Here is a 17,782-nt window from a genome sequence, read left to right on the forward strand (position 1 = left end):
CTGCTGAACAAACTCAATACAGTTTGGAAATTATATATATATTTAATGAAAAAATGCATATTATTTGAACATATTTGATCACTTATGGACCTCGATAACGTTTGCTGCAGAATTGGTAATATGTAGATTGATCTTATAGAAAAGAAAGACCAAAGGATGGTACTTATAGCACCGGCAGTGGTTATCAGTTCACAGATGTCTTGTTGGAATTCCATAATCAGAATAATCAAGCTCTGCCACCGATTGAGAAAAAACTATGGAGTAACATATGGAAAATCAAAGCTCCTCCCAAGATCAAGCATTTCATATGGAGGTTTTTAGTCGGTGCTTTGGCAGTTAAAGAAAGGCTTCAAACCCGAGGAATCCCAATTGATGCTACCTGCCTCGGCTGTGGTGCTGCTAGCGAGTCCATATGCCATGTACTTTTCTACTGTGACAAAGCTCGCTAAACTTGGGAATTGTCAAATGTCCTTTTCCCTCCTGCAGGATTTTCAAGGAACTCAGTATTTCTGAATATGTTCCACCTCATCTTTGTCATGAACAACAACAGACTAGAGCAGAAGATCCGCCAGGCTATACCTTGGCTCCTATGGCAGATATGGAAGGCTAGGAACTCTCATACTTTCAAAGCCACTGTAGTACCACTAAGGTAAATAGTTACTTTGGCCTTTGATGAAGCAGAGATTTGGATCGCAACTAACTCTCCTCAAACTGAAACAGAACAGGTTTCAAGTGCCAAAGCTTGGAGTAAACCGCCAATGGGTGCTTTCAAATGCAACTTGGGGACCTCCTGGATCAATGCGCAAAGCAAATGTGGTGTGTCGTAGATCCTCAGAGACTCACAAGGCAATACTATCTCACATAGCAGGAGATCGTACTCCGCAGTAAGGTCCAAACATGAAGCTAGTTTAAGAGCATTATTCTGGGCCGTTGAGAGCATGAAAAACATGAGGTAGAATAACATTATCTTTGAAGCTTCTGCAAGAGAGATAAGAGAAGTTTTGTTATCTCCAAGGCCTTCTCCAAACCTCAACTGGATCATTGCCCAGATAAACGCCCTGCTGGAACATATTGAGTTCTGGAGACTGGACCATGTTGTGGAGGAACGCAATGAGGCTTCTAACCTGATTGCAAAGTCGGTTACAACAGGGCGCATGTACCAGTCTTACATTGCATCCCAAGGCCCGGCTTGGCTCCAATCCTTGCTCATACTTGAAGGTCAAAGCCAATAAGATCAAGGCTTTGGTTATTACCTAGAGTGTGTAGCAGCTGATCTCTATGGTTCTGTCATCAACTTTTCCATACCCTTCTCTTTATGATGCCTAGTGGCATCCTTTATTTTGGTCTCTTTTCTGTTTTGGTGCTGGTTTTTCCTTATGGTATCCACTTATGGAACCAAAACACAAGATGTTATGTTTATTTTCAGCCCTGTTCGGGAACGCGCTAGGCGCTAGTCGGGCGGTCGGGTTGGGCTTAGCGCTTAAAGAGAAAATCGGGGATTAATCGTAAATTATGCGGGGCAGAATTTTTAGATGGTTTATTATGTTATAAAACATGTTAATCTTTAATTGTGTATAACATTAATACATTTTCATGTTTAAGATTGTATAAAACACACAAATAGAATATATAAACTTAATATAGTGTAATTTTCATCAAAATTATGAATATAAATAATATTTATAAAATTTTAGATCAAATAAACAAATAAAATTATTATTAAAAATAAAATAAAATAAAAAAAATAAAAAAATAGATTAGGCAGCTAGTCGGTCATTTAAGCGGTCTAGGCGGAAAAAATCGGATATCCGATTTTTTAAACTGATTTAGCATAAATCGGGATGGAAGAGTGACGTGTAACGCCTAATCGGCTAGGCGGCCGATTTTTAGAAGATGGATTTTCAGTGTTAAAAAAAAGAAAAGAAAGACCAACTAACTTTACCAAGATTAGGTGGAAAGACGATTACATAGACATGTTACGTATTTATACCAAATGATTAAATCAAGTTTAATAATGATAAAATACAATTTTAAAAAATGTCGACACTGAAAAACATTATTTTCAAATTTAGAGGAAAAAAAAAACAGACGAGTGTCCCTTCTTCTTCCTTAGCTCAGTTTGGTGGACAAAATTAAAAAAAAATCTTAGCCCTTTTAGAGAGAGAAAGGAAACAAGAGAGAGAGAAGACTGAGACAACTCATCAGCTGTTACAGCTCAGAGAGAGAGAGAGAGATCGAGATCCACAACACGACGGAGAAGAGAGAGCTCACCGGATCTCATCAGCTTCCTCAGTATCCCTTCCGTTTTCGTCTTCTTCTTCTTCTACTGTCACTCCCAGAATAGCAACTAATCTTTCTCGTCGTTGACTACATTTTCCCGAGAAACTTACACACTCTCTCTCTTAAGGTACGAATCCACTCCTTCGATCCTCATCAATTCTCCTCGAATTCGATTTCTCTTTGACTGATCGTTTTCTTCAGCTGTATGTTTAGGGTTTCGTGATCTAGATTAACCTGATTTCGAAATCTGAGATACATAGGTTTTGTAGACAGTTAGGGATCTGAGTGGTCCAGTGATCATCAGATTTCTCATTAACTCTCTTCTGGCTGCTAGCTAGCTTTTTTTCTCCTTTTTTGTATTTTTCCATTGTTGTATTAGCTCATTGTTTAGCCTTTCACGAATCTGACGCTCTGTTTTCGTTTTATTGTAATGTTTTTTTTATGTGTGTAATGCTTTTGGTTCATTTCTCACTTATTTATTTTCTGTAGGATTTGGAGTTCTTATTTGACCCAACTTTACTCTGGTTTTCTCCTCCTTTAAGTAACCGAAATGGGTTCGAGATACCCATCTCACCAGCTCGGCAACGGGCTGTTTGTGTCTGGTCGGCCTGAGCAGCCCAAAGAGAGGCCTCCAACGATGAGTTCAACAGCCATGCCTTACACTGGTGGAGATATCAAGAAATCTGGAGAGTTGGGGAAGATGTTTATTCCAACGGATGGGACTAAGTCGAGGAAGTCTGGTCCCATACCCGGCGCTCCTTCCAGGTCTGGCTCGTTCGCCGGGAATGCTCAGTCAGGTCCAGGCGCTCCTAACGCTACCGGTCGGATGTCTGGGTCTTTGGCCTCTGCTGCTGGGTCTGTTTCCATGAAGAAAACGAACTCCGGACCTTTGTCCAAGCACGGAGAGCCTCTGAAGAAATCGTCTGGACCGCAGTCTGGTGGCGTGACGCGGCAGCATTCTGGTCCTATTCCTGTTCTTCCGGCTACAGGTCTGATAACGTCAGGGCCTTTGAACTCGTCTGGTGCTCCCAGGAAGGTTTCTGGTCCTTTAGACTCTTCTGGTTCGTTGAAGACGCATATGGCGTCTGTTGTCCACAACCAGGCGGTGACTACCCTTGGTTCGCAAGATGACTTCTCCAGTTTGAAGAGCTTCCCGAAGTCTGTGTTGTGGCTGGTTGTTCTTATTTTTATAATGGGGTTTCTTGCCGGAGGCTTCATTCTTGGTGCTGTTCACAATCCGATGCTCCTCATCGTTGTGGCGGTCTTCTTTACAGTTGTTGCTGCGCTTTTTGTTTGGAATAGTTGTTGGGGGAGACGTGGTATCACGGATTTTATTGCTCGTTATCCTGATGCTGACCTTCGAACTGCCAAAAATGGTCAGTTCGTGAAGGTCACTGGGGTAAGTAGTTAGTTGAAGAATGACATTAGCTATTGAATGCATCTTTAGTCATGGTTTGCTATGTTTATGATCTTGATTCACTTTTTATTTTATTTGAAGGTGGTTACTTGTGGAAATGTGCCGCTTGAGTCATCCTTTCAAAGAGTTCCCAGATGTGTGTACACATCCACATGTCTATATGAGTATCGTGGATGGGGTTCGAAACCAGCCAATTCTTCACATCGTTGCTTCACATGGGGACTGAGATCATCAGAGGTTAGTGATTCCCCAATGTTATACTATCTGCCTCAATCCCATCAAAATCAAAACACTTCCTTAATAAAGTTATACCATGATGTGGCAGAGACATGTGGTGGACTTCTACATATCAGATTTTCAATCTGGGCTAAGAGCTTTAGTCAAAACCGGAAATGGTGCAAAGGTAACACCTGTTGTAGATGATTCTGTTGTCATCGACTTTAAGCACGGAAGTGAGAAAGCGTCTCCAGATTTTGTTCGGTGGTTAAGGCAGAAGAATCTATCAAGCGATGATCGAATAATGCGACTCAAAGAAGGGTAACAAATACACCTTTTTCATAAACAAAAGTATTAATAGAAGCTACGATTATGAATCTCTCTTTGTTGGGTTTCATTATCAGGTATATAAAAGAAGGAAGCACAGTCAGTGTGATTGGAGTGGTGCATAGAAATGATAATGTGTTAATGATAGTGCCATCATCTGAGCCAATTACAGCTGGTTGGCAATGGAGTAGATGCACGTTCCCAACAAGCCTTGAAGGAATCGTATTGAGATGTGAAGACTCATCGAACGTTGATGCAATACCGGTTTAAGTATTCATGAATCTTGAAAAATGTGGTTCTTTCTGGTACGTCCGTTTGGTGGGTGGTTGGTTTGGTTGGTCATGAAAACTTCTTTCCTTCACTATTCTTTTTTAAATTCATTTTTTTTTGGTCTTCGGAGTTATTACGGTTAGGATGATGGTGATGATAGTGGATATGGTTTCATATTCCTAAGATGAGCTAATTGTGTTGTTCCTCTTTGTATAGCTCTTTTAAGTAAATTTGTTTTCGATAGTACTTGTGTACTGAATGTTATATGTTATGTTCAAAAATCTTTTGTTCTGTGAGAAAACAAAATTCACTTTGGTGTGCTTCCGTAACTCGATTGTTTTCATTTATTCATCTATGTTAACCATTCTTCCATCAAGAGAGCAACACGAGCTCTAACTTGTTCTCCGTGGAATTAATACGCAATTCAGCAATCTTTTTAATTATGAGTTGCAATTTATGAAGAGAGCAACACAAGCAAGCTCTAACTCTTATCTTTTTAATTCAGTAATCTTTCAACAACAATTTTTTTTTTTTTAAATCATTTTGCCGTTTTACATTTTGTATATATTATATTTTCTATAATCCAGCGTTGCACAGTTTTATTGTTATGCATTTACATTGTAAATTTGTGAAAAATGATAAGAGACTGAATTTATTGTGAAATAATTTTAGGTCCGAACAGACAACAAAACCTAAACTAACAAACTCAAAAAAAAAAAAAACAAGAAGAGTTTATTTCCCCAAACAAATGGGATAACTTGAAACATCAGCAAAAGGCCACATAAATGTAATCAACAAAACAATTTGTTCATGTGGTTGTTTCTCAACGCATGAAAGGGACTAACCAACGCATCTCTGCCCCATTTCCATTAGCCAAATAGTATATCTTCTTCCAGTTTTCTTCTGAGAATACTTCACGCCTAACTAGTCTTTGCCTGCACCAAAAACGTATAGAGGGCGTTCATGACATTATCAGTATCCGCTTTAGGGTCGGTTCATTGTCACTCGAGCAGATAAACGCTTAATGATATCTAGAGGATTAGACAGTTGAGTAGTATTATAAATTATCTCGTAAATGCATAAAAAAAACTGTTTCGTGTAACTCACCGAAGGTAGTAATAGCAAACAGCTTCTGCTTCATCTAAACTATAACGAGGGAATTCCTGACGAGCATCGGATGGAACATCTGGCAAGTCTTTACGTAGTTTCCCTACTGCCGTTGAATGTGAGAATGCACCCACCATCATATCATCGTGCATCATGCTTCTGAAAGCATCCATAAGATCATAGAAGAGATCACTAAGTACACAAAGGAAAGGACACACTTTTACCCTCACTAGGCCACATTGGAGGATCAGCAAATGGCGTTTGAAATTATCCCTAAGATCTAAAAAACTTCTCCTAACAAGCAAAAGCACTTATCTTTGAATCTTCCGTCTTTGTGATTGTGGATTTCGTGCTTTTAGAAGATGAGAAGCAGATGATGATCGTGATCTGAGCTCGGGATGAGTGTTCCAATGCGGGTGAGGGGAAATGAGAAACGTGATCGTTTAGGATTGATGATATCCGATTGAATTTGAGATTCCCGGCGTACCTCAACATTTTCGTCCGGTTCGTCTCTCGCAGTGTCTCCGGCGTCAAGGTTTTGGGGGGGGGGAGGGACTAGCGAAAGTGGCAAACTTGTAAATTGTAATTAGCGTTCGGCTCATTGAATTATTCGACCGTAAAATTAGCATATTAGGATGGAAAGTTAGGCCCATTAAATATGCTAATTTTACGGCCCAATAATTCAATTACTGTTAACTCAGTTACTGTTAATTTTACGGCGAATATTTAAACTCAGTTACTGTTAATTTTACTATTATTAATTTATTTTTATATTTATAAGTTTGGAGAATTTATGATGAAAACAACCAATAACTATTAAACTATATCTCTTATAATTAAGCCCTATAATTAATGTTTTAGTGGTTTTATCTATACTCCACATTTTTTTCTAATAAAAAGTCACACCTGAAGATTTTCTTTTAAACTTTTCTCCAATTAAGACATTATTATGATTCAAATCCAAAAATCTTCCAATAGAAAAGTATTATTAATGAATTAAGATTTGATTAAACCACTTGATTAAAGGAACCTTAAATAGATTAGCCATCCATTTATATAAGGGAAAATTGACAAAATAACCCCCAACTTTCGAAAATAAGCCAAAAAAATTTTCAACTCTCAAACACGCCATTTTAACGTTTAACTTCTAGTCAAACATGAATAATTATCATACTTTCGTTGACCAAGCCATTTCAATCTCGTCAAAAGTCAACTATTTAGTACCGTTAGTTATATTTAACGGTTGATTTTTAATGAGATCAAAATGGCTTGATCAACACAAATATAAGATTTTTTTTGTTCCAATTTAAAAGTTGAGGATTAAAGTTGCCCATTAAAAAATATCTTAATTAAAAATTGTGGTTTTTCTTTTTTTTTGTGACAACAAAAATTGTAATTTTTCTTATCGATTAGAATGGCTAACTTAATAAATATTCTCAAATAAGTTTAGATATAATATTTTTAAAATGAATTAAACACTAAAATTGTTTAACAAAAAAAACTTAATTAAAAATACAATTATAATGTAAATTCAGATATAACATAAAATAATTAAGTGCTTATGTTCAAAACAATTTTAAGAATAAAAACATAAAAGTTAAATGTAAAACCCTAAACACGTTGTTTTTTTAAAGGCAACCCTAAACACGTTGTTATTAAAAGTATGATCACATATAATCGATAAAAGATGAAACAAGTGAAAAGGAGGAAGATGAGTGCGTAAAAGGGATCTCCAGCGGCTGATGTATAGAAACTGTTGCCGTAGTCAACCGAAGATCTCTTTCACGAACTCGTCTTCCGCCTTTCTCACTTGCTTCATCTTTTAATTATTACAAATTTGAGTTTTTAATTCATTTTTTTAATATTATAAATAAGCTTATTTGAACATATTTTATTAAGTTTGTGATTACAATCGACACGAAAAATTATAATCTTATTGTAATAAAAAACAACAATACTTGATTAATAAAATTTTAAGTAAGAAATTTTAATCTTTAAATTTCAAATTGGAAAAAAAAAATCTCATACTTTCGTTAACCAAACCATTTTGATTTCATTAAAAGCCAACCGTTAAATATAACTAACATCATAAAAAGGTTGACTTTTGACGAGACTGAAATGGCTTGGTCAACGAAGTACGAGATTTATTCGTGTTTGACTAGAAGTTAAAGGTTAAAATGGCGTGTTTATGAGCTGAAGACTTTTTTGGCTTATTTTCGAAAGTTGGAGGTTATTTTGTCAATTTTCCCTTATATAAATGGATGGCTAATCTATTTAAGTTTCCTTTAATCAAGGGGTTTAATCAAATCTTAATTCATTAATAATACTTTTCTATTGGAAGATTTTTGGATTTGAGTCATAATAATGTCTTAATTGGAGAAAAGTTTAAAAGAAAATCTTCAATATAACGATCAGGTGTGACTTTTTATTAGAAAAAAATGTGGAGTATAGATAAAACCACTAAAACATTAATTATAGGGCTTAATTATAAGAGATATAGTTTAATAGTTATTGGTTGTTTTCATCATAAATTCTCCAAACTTATAAATATAAAAATAAATTAATAATAGTAAAATTAACAGTAACTGAGTTTAAATATTCGCGTAAAGACAATCTCACAGATTAGACCAATAGCATGCCACATCCGATACAACTGGGACTAATCTGTCGTATTTGAAATTAAAAATAAAATAAAATAAAATAAAATAATTATGGTGGAGCTTACTAAAGTGGTGAAAAGGAAAGCAGGGGAGAGGTGGGTGGCGATCTATCTAACGTTGAAGATAATAAGAAAGGAAAGAAACGAACATTGTTTTTTTATTTTTTGGTTTTGTCTCATCTTTTTTTATTATCCTCTCATGGCGGATAACACGAGAGCTGTCCAAATCCAAAGGCTTGTGTTCACTTCCCCTCTCTAGTAGCGTTTCCTCATTCTTTCTTTTTTTTTGCTTTGGTTTCCAAGTCAGATATGGCTGCTATGGCCTCTGCTTCTGGTTCTGCTCTTCGCTTCACTGATGCTCCTAGCTCTCGCGCTATCAGACGCGAGTTTGGAGCTTCCTGTCTTGCTCCTAGGACAGTCACGTTCGGATTCGTCGATAAATCTGTTACCAATCTCAACCGACTAAGGTTTCTAAGCATATATTGTTTTGAGCTAATCTTTTCATCTCTTATTGATTCAATTCTTTTGCTGTGTCAGACTATCTTGTTTGAAGACTAGAGCATCTAATGCTACTGCTGTGGAGGTAATGAACTGATCGGATTATTACACAAGGATACTGAGAATACAAAAGTAGATTTTAAGTTTTGTTTTGTTTCTTGATTTTCTTGAAGAATGCAAATGCTGCTGATTCTGATAAAGTTCCGACACCAGTGGTCATAATCGACCAAGATTCTGACCCTGATGCGACCGTCGTTGAAGTTACATTCGGAGACCGTCTTGGAGCTCTACTTGACACTGTAATGAATTACTCTTCTTCTTTACTCACTTGCTTCTTCTTGGCTCTGATTAAAGTTTTTTTTCTCCAGATGAATGCGCTCAAAAACTTGGGTTTGAATGTGGTCAAGGCTAATGTCTACCTTGATTCTTCTGGCAAGCACAACAAATTTGCCATTACTAAAGCGTATGTATTTTTTTAGATATAGTTAATGTTAACTTTGAGAATCAAGTCATAGAGAGAGTTGAGTTTAGATTGAATCTTGTTGCAACTGAAACAGGGATAGTGGAAGAAAAGTAGAAGACCCAGAGTTGCTGGAGGCCATCCGTCTCACTGTCATCAACAACATGCTTGAGTTTCATCCTGTAATAACCACTATTTTTATCCTAATATGAAAGCTCTTATCTTGCATAGTTTTCTCAAGTCACACATTTTGCTTGTGGATTATTTTGGAACAGGAATCAAGTTCTCAACTGGCAATGGGAGCAGCTTTTGGTGTTCTTCCACCAACTGAACAGGTTATTAACCCTTCAGGCTTGATGCTGTTTTGTATAAATCTTTAAAGAGAAAATAAAGACTAGCTAAGTCATCTGTGTTGTAATAAGATAATAAGCACGTAACTTCAAAGTTAGCCTTCAAGATCATTTTCTTCTTTGTTAAGTACTTTGGATTGGGATGTTTGACAGGTTGATGTGGACATTGCAACACAAGTAAGCATTAAAGATGATGGACCAGACCGCAGGTAAAGATAATCCCATATCTTCTTACCTCGACTTCAAAAACTATCTTCAACGACCTCTAACTATAAAGTACTTTGTGATGATCATTGATCCATAACACTATTAATTGTTGAGAATTGCAGTTTACTATACATAGAAACAGCAGATAGGCCTGGGCTATTAGTTGAGCTGGTGAAGATCATTTCAGATATCAGCGTTGCTGTCGAATCTGGAGAATTCGACACCGAGGTACACTACTAATCCTGAGTTTATAATTTCAAACCAACTCTCCTTCTGCTCATGTTGCTCCCTATTGTTGCTTGTGAAACAAACCAAACAAAACAGGGTTTGTTGGCTAAGGTAAAGTTCCACGTAAGCTACAGAAACAAAGCCCTAATCAAGCCTCTCCAGCAGGTAAAACTTTCAGATATCAGTGTGTGTGTTTATAAATCTTAATGTTGCCGTCTATTGAATAAACCAACATTTTTGATTGCAGGTTCTTGCCAATAGTCTGAGGTACTTCTTGAGGCGTCCATCCACTGACGAGTCAAGTTTCTGAAATGTAATTTACCAAAAGATAAAGAAGTCACATTCCATATGACTGCCTTTTACCACTTTTTTTTTTTACGTTTGACAGAAATAAGCTGCTTCCTTTTAGTGGCCTTTGCATACATCTGTAGCAGTAACATTCTCTATTTCAATCATTTTATCAAATTTACTTTCATTTACGACCTGTAAAATCTTATCTTTAACACGAACAAAGCTCAAGCAAATATGGGTAAAACGAGTCTTAAATTCTTCTAGTTATACATATCAAGAGAGTGCAAATCTTTTTCCCTTGTTTTAAGAAAAAGGATTCAGATAAACTTTGAGGTAGAGTTATCACCATATATAATGTTATTTAAATGACAACATCATTCTCCTTTTTGCACTCCCCCCCCATCAAGCGCCACTTGCATATAGACGAGTCCACTCCTTAGCTGCTTATATGTTCACATTGATATGAGATTTACCAAATGAGAGAGGAGGAACAAAGATTTAAAAAAACTTTTTGAGATTTTAGATAATTAATCACCTGTCTCCACAGCTTCAGCTTCATTACTCTTCCAATGCTTAGCTATGTTCTCAGAAAGTGGATCATCAGGGTTTGGTGCACTTAGAAGAGCTTGGATACTTTTTAGTACAAGGGCATTGGAGAATCAGAAAGTGTCAATAATTAATATTAGTGGCTATAATGTTCTTGGTTTAGTAGAGAGAGAGAGAGAGGGAGAGAGTGTATGGAATATTTATACCTCAAGAGCACAGTTCTTATCTGTAGCGCAGGACTCCATTTGTCTTTCAGAATGTCAAGGCAGATCCTTCCAAGCTATACATACATACATAAGAGCAATACGACAAATGTTTCATAAGGATATATAAGCCTGTTGGTAAGAGAGAGAAAAAAAAATAGTAGAAGATTTTGCAACTAACCTTGTCAATGTTAGGATGGTATATTTTGGTGAGAAACCTAACCTGTGATACAAACGATATCATCAATAAGACACCCCAAACTCAATATAGAAACTTGGGTTCCTTGTCTAATACAATCAGTGAAAATGCATTGGATGAAGTCATAACAAATCACAGTCACCAATCTCACTAGGTATAAAATGAAAAATGTTATATTGTGTGAAGACAATCACCTTAATAAACATTTACAATGCGTTCATATTAATATAGTTGGGTTACACAAGTTACACCACAGAATGTAATGCATGGAGCAAGAAACATGAAATGAAAAAGAGAGTAAAAACTCACAAAAGCTAACTTACTTTGGGAGCTGCCATAGGGTATTCTTCAGGCAAAAAGAGCTCCAACTTGAAAACTCCTCCTAGAAAATGAGAATGAAATAAAAATGATTTAGCACTGCACATTCTACAACACAGAGGAAGAAAATAAAAACATGAAGTGATGAAATCAAGAGCAGCTCACAGAAACAAAGATACAGACATTACTGACACATAACAAAAGGTAAAGTAAGAAAGAGATTATAACACACAACACTTGAAACCAAGTTAGTTACCTTCATAAGGAGACTGTGAAGGACCAAGAATCATGACATTGAAATAACGCATGTTTTCCTCTGACGGAGACGCGCTTATCCCCGGAGCTGCAAAAAAGACGCAACCTTTATTACTCGAACAAAAAAAAAACAGAAATTTTCGAATCGAAATCAACAATTTGAGGATGAAACGATGAGCTTTTTTACCAGGTTCACTAAGTAGACGTTGTGTTTCCTACCAAGACAAAATCATAATAGATGATCAATATCAAGCGAACGATGAGCTACAACACAAACAGATTTAAAGGAGCCGAGAGAAATCGAGATCGGAGAACGCACCTTGATGATTCTTCGCGGTAGATTGCTATTAGCCATTATCGCGGTCTATCGGTCTCGGAGAATTTAGGGTTTTTGTGAGAGAGAGAACGAAGCTAAGCTAAAGAAGCACGGTGATTATCGAGAACGCTTCGTCGTCTCTCGTCTCGTGCGTGCTGCTTTTAATTCTTTTTCCTTCTTTTTCATTTTGGGAATATAGCACAATAATTTTATATAATTCATTTGACAACATCAAAGGTTTTTTTTGTTTTTAAAGTCAACTTTTTTATATTCAAATTTATGTCTTAGAGTGGATGATTGGTGGTAAGTGCTGTAGTTTTATATTTTTTTGCTGTAAAATTTAATCTGTAGATTTATTTGCTGTAGCTTTTTTTGCTGTAGATTTCTAAAGCACTAATTTTTTTGTTTCTGGAAATAAAACTCTCTATAGCCATATTTTGATTTTGCAGAGATTTTTTTGCTGTGAGTTTTTCAAGGAAAGCAAATCTCAATTGGTTGACATATATAGCTGTAGACTAAATTTTGGTTGTCCAGAGCATCTACAGCTCCAACCAATCATCCCCTTATTTACTTCTATAATAGCATTTAGAGATAAAATCACTCCAACCATATTCTATTTCTTCCTCTAAAATAGAGATCGCTATTTTCATCTCTATTTTTAGAGGAGGAAATAACATTCTTCTATGATAGAAACATACTTTTTTATTTACAAAATAATCTTTTAACTTTTTACTTTAGCAATTATAACCATAATAAATATTTTTTAATGAAAATTTACTGTTTATATAAATATATAATCATACTTTTTATTTACATAATAGTTTCTATACAAATATTTAGTGTAAATAATATCATAATTTTATGAATGTTATACTAAATTAGATTGGTTTTCAATTTTCACAAATAAAAAATACTATTTGTAAAATTAGAAAAAAATATATCAAGAATATTCTTTTTTAGATGAAGAAATAGATGAATACATTGGAGACAAACTCATCTTTATTATAGAGTTTTTCTATTTTAGAAGAAAAAAATAGGGAAATACATTGGAGATGTGTTATAAACCATGACTAATAGTTAACGTCTGGTAATTAAATTGCTCATTTTCTTTAGAAAAACAATTAATTTTGCGTTAGAGTTTTTTTTTTGTTTGCCTTTTGCGTTGGTTTAACGTTAACTTGTTCTCATGTTATCCTCTCATCCTCTCTCTTTTTCTTTCTGTCGCAATAGTCCAAACCGGAATCGCAAAATGAAAAGTAAGGATAAGAAAGATTAAAGACATTGCAGCATTAGTGTTTTGGAGAATTACTACAAACTGAGCGTGAAAGTTAAAGTCAACACTGATCAGTTATTTTGTTATTACATTCGCCTCAAAACTTGTTCAATGAACAAAAAGCTAAAGCTATCGGTCTACAGAGTTTTCAAAATTTTGGTATCATTTTGGCACTCTTCTAAGCATTACGTATTTGCCGAACACATTCTTCTCCTGCCACTTGTAAGGGATGAAGAACGATCTATACTTTGCTGGCGATAGCTCTCTGTCCAGATAAGGGAACACCGCAATAGTCTGGAAAAAAAAAACGACCGTCTTAGAGAAAGTGAAATTTAATATATATTTTGATACAGGAAGATGGTTTGATTCTTATACCTCCCATGTCGATAAGTCGCTGCCTCTATATGCATAAGGTCTGCTAAGCTGCAGCTCAATGAGGAATGTGCAAGTTTCTATATTCTTCAACTGAAAAATAAAAGATGGAGAAAATCAAACAATGCTCGAGATTCATGGAAGGATTTAATGAGAGAGAAGGGTATATGAGTTTTACAAATTGTTCATCAGATGCTTGGTTCTTGTTGTTGAAATATGAAGGTGATGCTGCAGTGCCTCCAAGTGTACTGTTAAATGGGAACGGAAGAAGACCTCGGAAACCATCATCGATCCACCGTACTTCGCTAATGTAGTCAGGCACGAAAAACGATGATGGGTATCGATGCCATTCGCTTCCCACACACAGAACAGAACCTGACACAACCAACAAAACCGAACAGTATCAGAAAACTTTTGACAAAAAAAAGACTTTGTTGCTTTTGCAGAAGTAAAAGTGAGATGTAATCTTCACTTTTGTTTGCATTTGTAATGATTGAAGCGTTCTGTTTTATACCTGGTCCAGCATCATCATGGTGCTCCAGAAGCTTGTAGACCTCTAAGGGAGCAGAATGTATTTGAAGCATGTGAAGCACATAAGATAAGACCAAGGATCACAGGTCGGATGTATTTGGTTATCTGCATATTATATACAAAAAAAGTGAGAATAGCACAATCTAGTTCTTTCCAATTTGTGGAGAAAGAATAATCCTAAAGACTTTAGAACTTACTGTCACCAGAAGACTTTCCCTTGTGCTATACTTTTCCCGGAACAGCTCAGGGATGTTTTCGATAACAACAGAAGCAGAAACACATATAAGAGGGTATATTGGATAAAGGAACCTGCAGAAAATGATTGACAAATCCTATAATCAGCTTCCTCTAGATCGAGAAGCCCACCTTATAAATGGTCCAAAGAGTACAAGACGAAAGAAATAGAAGATCACCTTTCTTCTTTGTGGGGCTGAAGTGACATGAACGCCAGCCAAATATACATTGGAGAAATCACAACAAGCAAGCAACGGTCATACTTTCTTCTGATGACAGGAAACAGTACGATGAACAAAATCGCCAAAACAAAACCCAAGTTGAAGTTGTTAAAACCATTTTTTATATAAAACAACGGTCCTTCGGTCCCATAGAGATGGCTTTCTCCACCCCCTAAGACATTGTATATCAAGAGATTCAAAACCGAAGATGTCCATCTCTTGTAATAGTAGTGATCCACAAGTACTGAGAGTCCCTGTAAAAGATGCAAAACTAGTGAAGATAGAAAACTACAGATGCGAATGAAATTCAGTAAAATGCAATAACTCCCCTAGACTCCACGGAGAGAAAGCATTTAGAATTAAGTGTTTTGACTTACAAGGAGTAAAATAGAGGTGGCAGCGCCAGAGATAAATGCTTGCTTGAATCTCTTAACCAGAGCGTAAACAACGATAGGTAAAAAGGCCAGGATAGAAAATGGCCAGCCAAGAATCACACCGAAAACTGAAACTGCAACAGCCATGGCATACTTCTCGAAAAGTAATAAACCAGATGAGAGACTCATGGCATACATAGAGAACGAACTCGGGAGGAAACCTAGTCAAGTTCAAGGAAACATGAATAAATATATGCAGGTATCACAAAGGTACAAGAAAAAACAGAACACTCACTGGTGCTAGCAAAGAAGCAGCCACTGGTTAAGCAGAGCATTGCAACTGCGTATGTAGCGATACGTTTCCCATACTTTCTAGAGAGTGCAACAACCAGGATAGTGTCCGAAACTGCAGAAACCAGCCCCAGGAAGAGTCTCACCGCATAGAAAACTCTAACCTATCCACCACACGAAGCAGATAAAAGATACGCAGTTGCATACCAATACATCAAGAAATCAGCAATCCTTACCTTGTCATCACCAAACCACCAAGAAGCAGGCCGCCCAGCTAACTCGTGGAAAAGAATGTACAGGTAGGAGCGAAGAGCAAAGTTCGAACTGCAAAAACAAACAAAAAAAGAAACTAATCTTTATGAATATGATTTCACATAAAACTCAAGTTAATGATTCATCTCTCTCTATACATGCATACTAGTTCACATCAACCAAGCAGAGTCAAAACTAAAGTAGCAATTAAGTTATCTGTTATCCAAAGCCGAACCATCAGATACTAACAAGCAAGAAGAACAAAGCCAAAACTGTTTCCTTTTTAAAACACTATCGAACAAATGAATAACTGCATTGAAATCAAAGCTCACAACTTTCACATTTCTGATTCCAAATTCAAACAAAAAGGTTGAGACTTTTTCCCATAACTCTCACTCAAACAACCATCTACACACACTTATACTCCTTTGAGCTAACATCGTGTCTGTTACTCACTACATGTAGGCAAGAATGAAAACCTGTATTCCCAGGTCTGAAACCCAGACTTGTACAGAAGATAATGGAGAGGCTCCCAGTAGTTGAACACTTCGTCGCAGTCGTGAACGATGTTTGAAGTCGCGCTCATGTAACGAAGGTAACATAGGGCGATAAACGGCAAGAACCACCCGAGACCGCGATCCTCCGCATCCCCGCCGTCGGATCGGCGAGGCTTGTCAGTCTTCGAGTACGGCTTGGCCGAAGATGAAGAAGAGCCGGAGAGAAGTGGGCGTCTCTGGCGAGTCGTCGTCGTCAGATCCATCGAGCTTTGAGGATTTTGCTCAGCACCAGTGCGGAAAATGGTCGTGGCGAGTGTAGAGATTGCAGAACCTCTCTTCTCGGCGGAAGCAATGGAAAGTCTCTCATGGGTACAGAGGGTTATGATGGGGGAAGCTAAAGCCTAGTAAAAACTATTTTCACTTTTTTTTTGTTTTTAAATTGTTACGATCTTCTAGATTATAAGAGAAGTACAATTTTAATCTACCATTAAAAAATTATACTTGGTCCATTTTATTAATTTCATCTATTAGATTATTTACATTAATCTATTAAATATATAAAGTTTCTAAAAAATCTTAAGCTATAATAAATAATAAATCAATTTTAACTATAAATTTAAATTTTATTTTTCGTTATAAAAAAACCAGTTGAAAAAAATCTAACCAAATCTTAATAAAAATTTAAATATTTTAAAATTAATGTGTTTATTAATTTCGTAATTAGTAATATAATATTATTATAAATTAATTTTGAATAATATTTTATTATAAAACAAAAAATAAAAGTATATGCTAAAAATTTATAATTGTAGTCTATATTATGTTATAATAGAAGTAATACATGAACTAACTACGAAATTATATTAAATTGTTAAATTAACATATTTTTAAACATTACTTTCATTAATTAAATAAATAAATTATCATTTACGATTTAAAAAAATTAAAATTAATAAATTATGTAATAGTTTTATATGAAATAAAATTGTTAACATATGTGTTTTAACGACATACTCGATCAAACCTCTTAAAAATATTTTATCTTACGTTTGTGAATGACTAGGGTAAAATTTTCAGTTTTTTTTTTCTGTTAATATTCATTAATGACACATGCATAATTACAATTTTGCCAGATTATAATATAAAAATAGCCAAAGGTATTCAAGAGATTTAGAGAATTTCATTTGTTGGATTTTTTTTAATATATATTCATTATTCCACGTCTGTATTTTTCCTATTTCTAAAAAGGTTAACCATATATATGTATATTTAGTTCTCTCTTGAGCTTAGAAAAAGAAAGTTAGAAAGAAAAAGTTTTTGGTTCAATATGATTAATTACACAGAACAAGTGACATGGTGTTGGGTATAATCCACGAGGTATAATCATCTTAAAAAAAAATTCTCTTAGTGTTTTGGAATTAGGATTTTGTGTCTAACCTCACACAAACAAAACATGTTTAAGTATGTATACCATCTGCAAACCCAAAAAAAAAACATGTTCGGATTAATTGATCTATATTTTAGTAATGAAATCTATTGAATAAAAAATTCCTAAAGGTATACTAAAAAGTTCTAAAGTTTTACTAAAAA

At 35.6% G+C, this 17,782-nt stretch overlaps 3 protein-coding genes and 1 pseudogene across 3 annotated transcripts; 2 read left to right on the plus strand and 2 right to left on the minus strand.

The window, feature by feature from the left end:
- Positions 1-2,137: 2,137 nt before the first annotated feature.
- Positions 2,138-4,823, plus strand: LOC106312772 (uncharacterized membrane protein At1g16860). Its single transcript, XM_013750414.1, has 5 exons — positions 2,138-2,407; positions 2,770-3,679; positions 3,779-3,934; positions 4,023-4,234; positions 4,318-4,823. Exons 2-5 carry the CDS (start codon positions 2,831-2,833, stop codon positions 4,508-4,510), a joined length of 1,410 nt encoding a protein of 469 aa, XP_013605868.1. The 5' UTR covers positions 2,138-2,407; positions 2,770-2,830; the 3' UTR covers positions 4,511-4,823.
- A 3,553-nt stretch (positions 4,824-8,376) lies between these two features.
- Positions 8,377-10,498, plus strand: LOC106312336 (ACT domain-containing protein ACR11-like). The gene is made up of 10 exons (XM_013749822.1): positions 8,377-8,743; positions 8,814-8,859; positions 8,948-9,073; positions 9,143-9,237; positions 9,332-9,416; positions 9,510-9,569; positions 9,738-9,793; positions 9,914-10,019; positions 10,116-10,184; positions 10,267-10,498. The coding sequence occupies exons 1-10, from the start codon at positions 8,586-8,588 to the stop codon at positions 10,327-10,329; spliced, it is 864 nt and encodes a 287-aa protein (XP_013605276.1). The 5' UTR covers positions 8,377-8,585; the 3' UTR covers positions 10,330-10,498.
- A 92-nt stretch (positions 10,499-10,590) lies between these two features.
- Positions 10,591-12,325, minus strand: LOC106312337 (ubiquitin-conjugating enzyme E2 36-like). The gene is made up of 8 exons (XM_013749823.1): positions 12,151-12,325; positions 12,019-12,046; positions 11,833-11,919; positions 11,582-11,640; positions 11,241-11,282; positions 11,063-11,136; positions 10,846-10,943; positions 10,591-10,750 (listed from the first exon to the last, which is right to left on the minus strand). The coding sequence occupies exons 1-8, from the start codon at positions 12,184-12,186 to the stop codon at positions 10,713-10,715; spliced, it is 462 nt and encodes a 153-aa protein (XP_013605277.1). The 5' UTR covers positions 12,187-12,325; the 3' UTR covers positions 10,591-10,712.
- A 1,131-nt stretch (positions 12,326-13,456) lies between these two features.
- LOC106309533 lies at positions 13,457-16,545 on the minus strand (annotated as a pseudogene).
- Positions 16,546-17,782: the final 1,237 nt, after the last annotated feature.

The sequence above is a fragment of the Brassica oleracea genome, chromosome C8 (genome assembly GCF_000695525.1).
Source record: "Brassica oleracea var. oleracea cultivar TO1000 chromosome C8, BOL, whole genome shotgun sequence".
Lineage (NCBI taxonomy): Eukaryota > Viridiplantae > Streptophyta > Magnoliopsida > Brassicales > Brassicaceae > Brassica > Brassica oleracea.

Coding starts and splice junctions, on each gene's coding strand:
- LOC106312772 (XM_013750414.1), top strand. CDS start 2,831: ATGGGTTCGAGATACCCATCTCACCAGCTCGGCAACGGGCTGTTTGTG. Junction 3,935..4,022: donor GGGGACTGAGATCATCAGAG/GTTAGTGATTCC, acceptor ATGATGTGGCAG/AGACATGTGGTGGACTTCTA. Junction 4,235..4,317: donor ATAATGCGACTCAAAGAAGG/GTAACAAATACA, acceptor TTTCATTATCAG/GTATATAAAAGAAGGAAGCA.
- LOC106312336 (XM_013749822.1), top strand. CDS start 8,586: ATGGCTGCTATGGCCTCTGCTTCTGGTTCTGCTCTTCGCTTCACTGAT. Junction 9,570..9,737: donor TTCTTCCACCAACTGAACAG/GTTATTAACCCT, acceptor GATGTTTGACAG/GTTGATGTGGACATTGCAAC. Junction 9,794..9,913: donor GATGATGGACCAGACCGCAG/GTAAAGATAATC, acceptor TGAGAATTGCAG/TTTACTATACATAGAAACAG.
- LOC106312337 (XM_013749823.1), bottom strand. CDS start 12,186: ATGGCTAATAGCAATCTACCGCGAAGAATCATCAAG. Junction 11,641..11,832: donor TTCACAGTCTCCTTATGAAG/GTAACTAACTTG, acceptor CTCATTTTCTAG/GAGGAGTTTTCAAGTTGGAG. Junction 11,137..11,240: donor ACCATCCTAACATTGACAAG/GTTAGTTGCAAA, acceptor ATGTATGTATAG/CTTGGAAGGATCTGCCTTGA.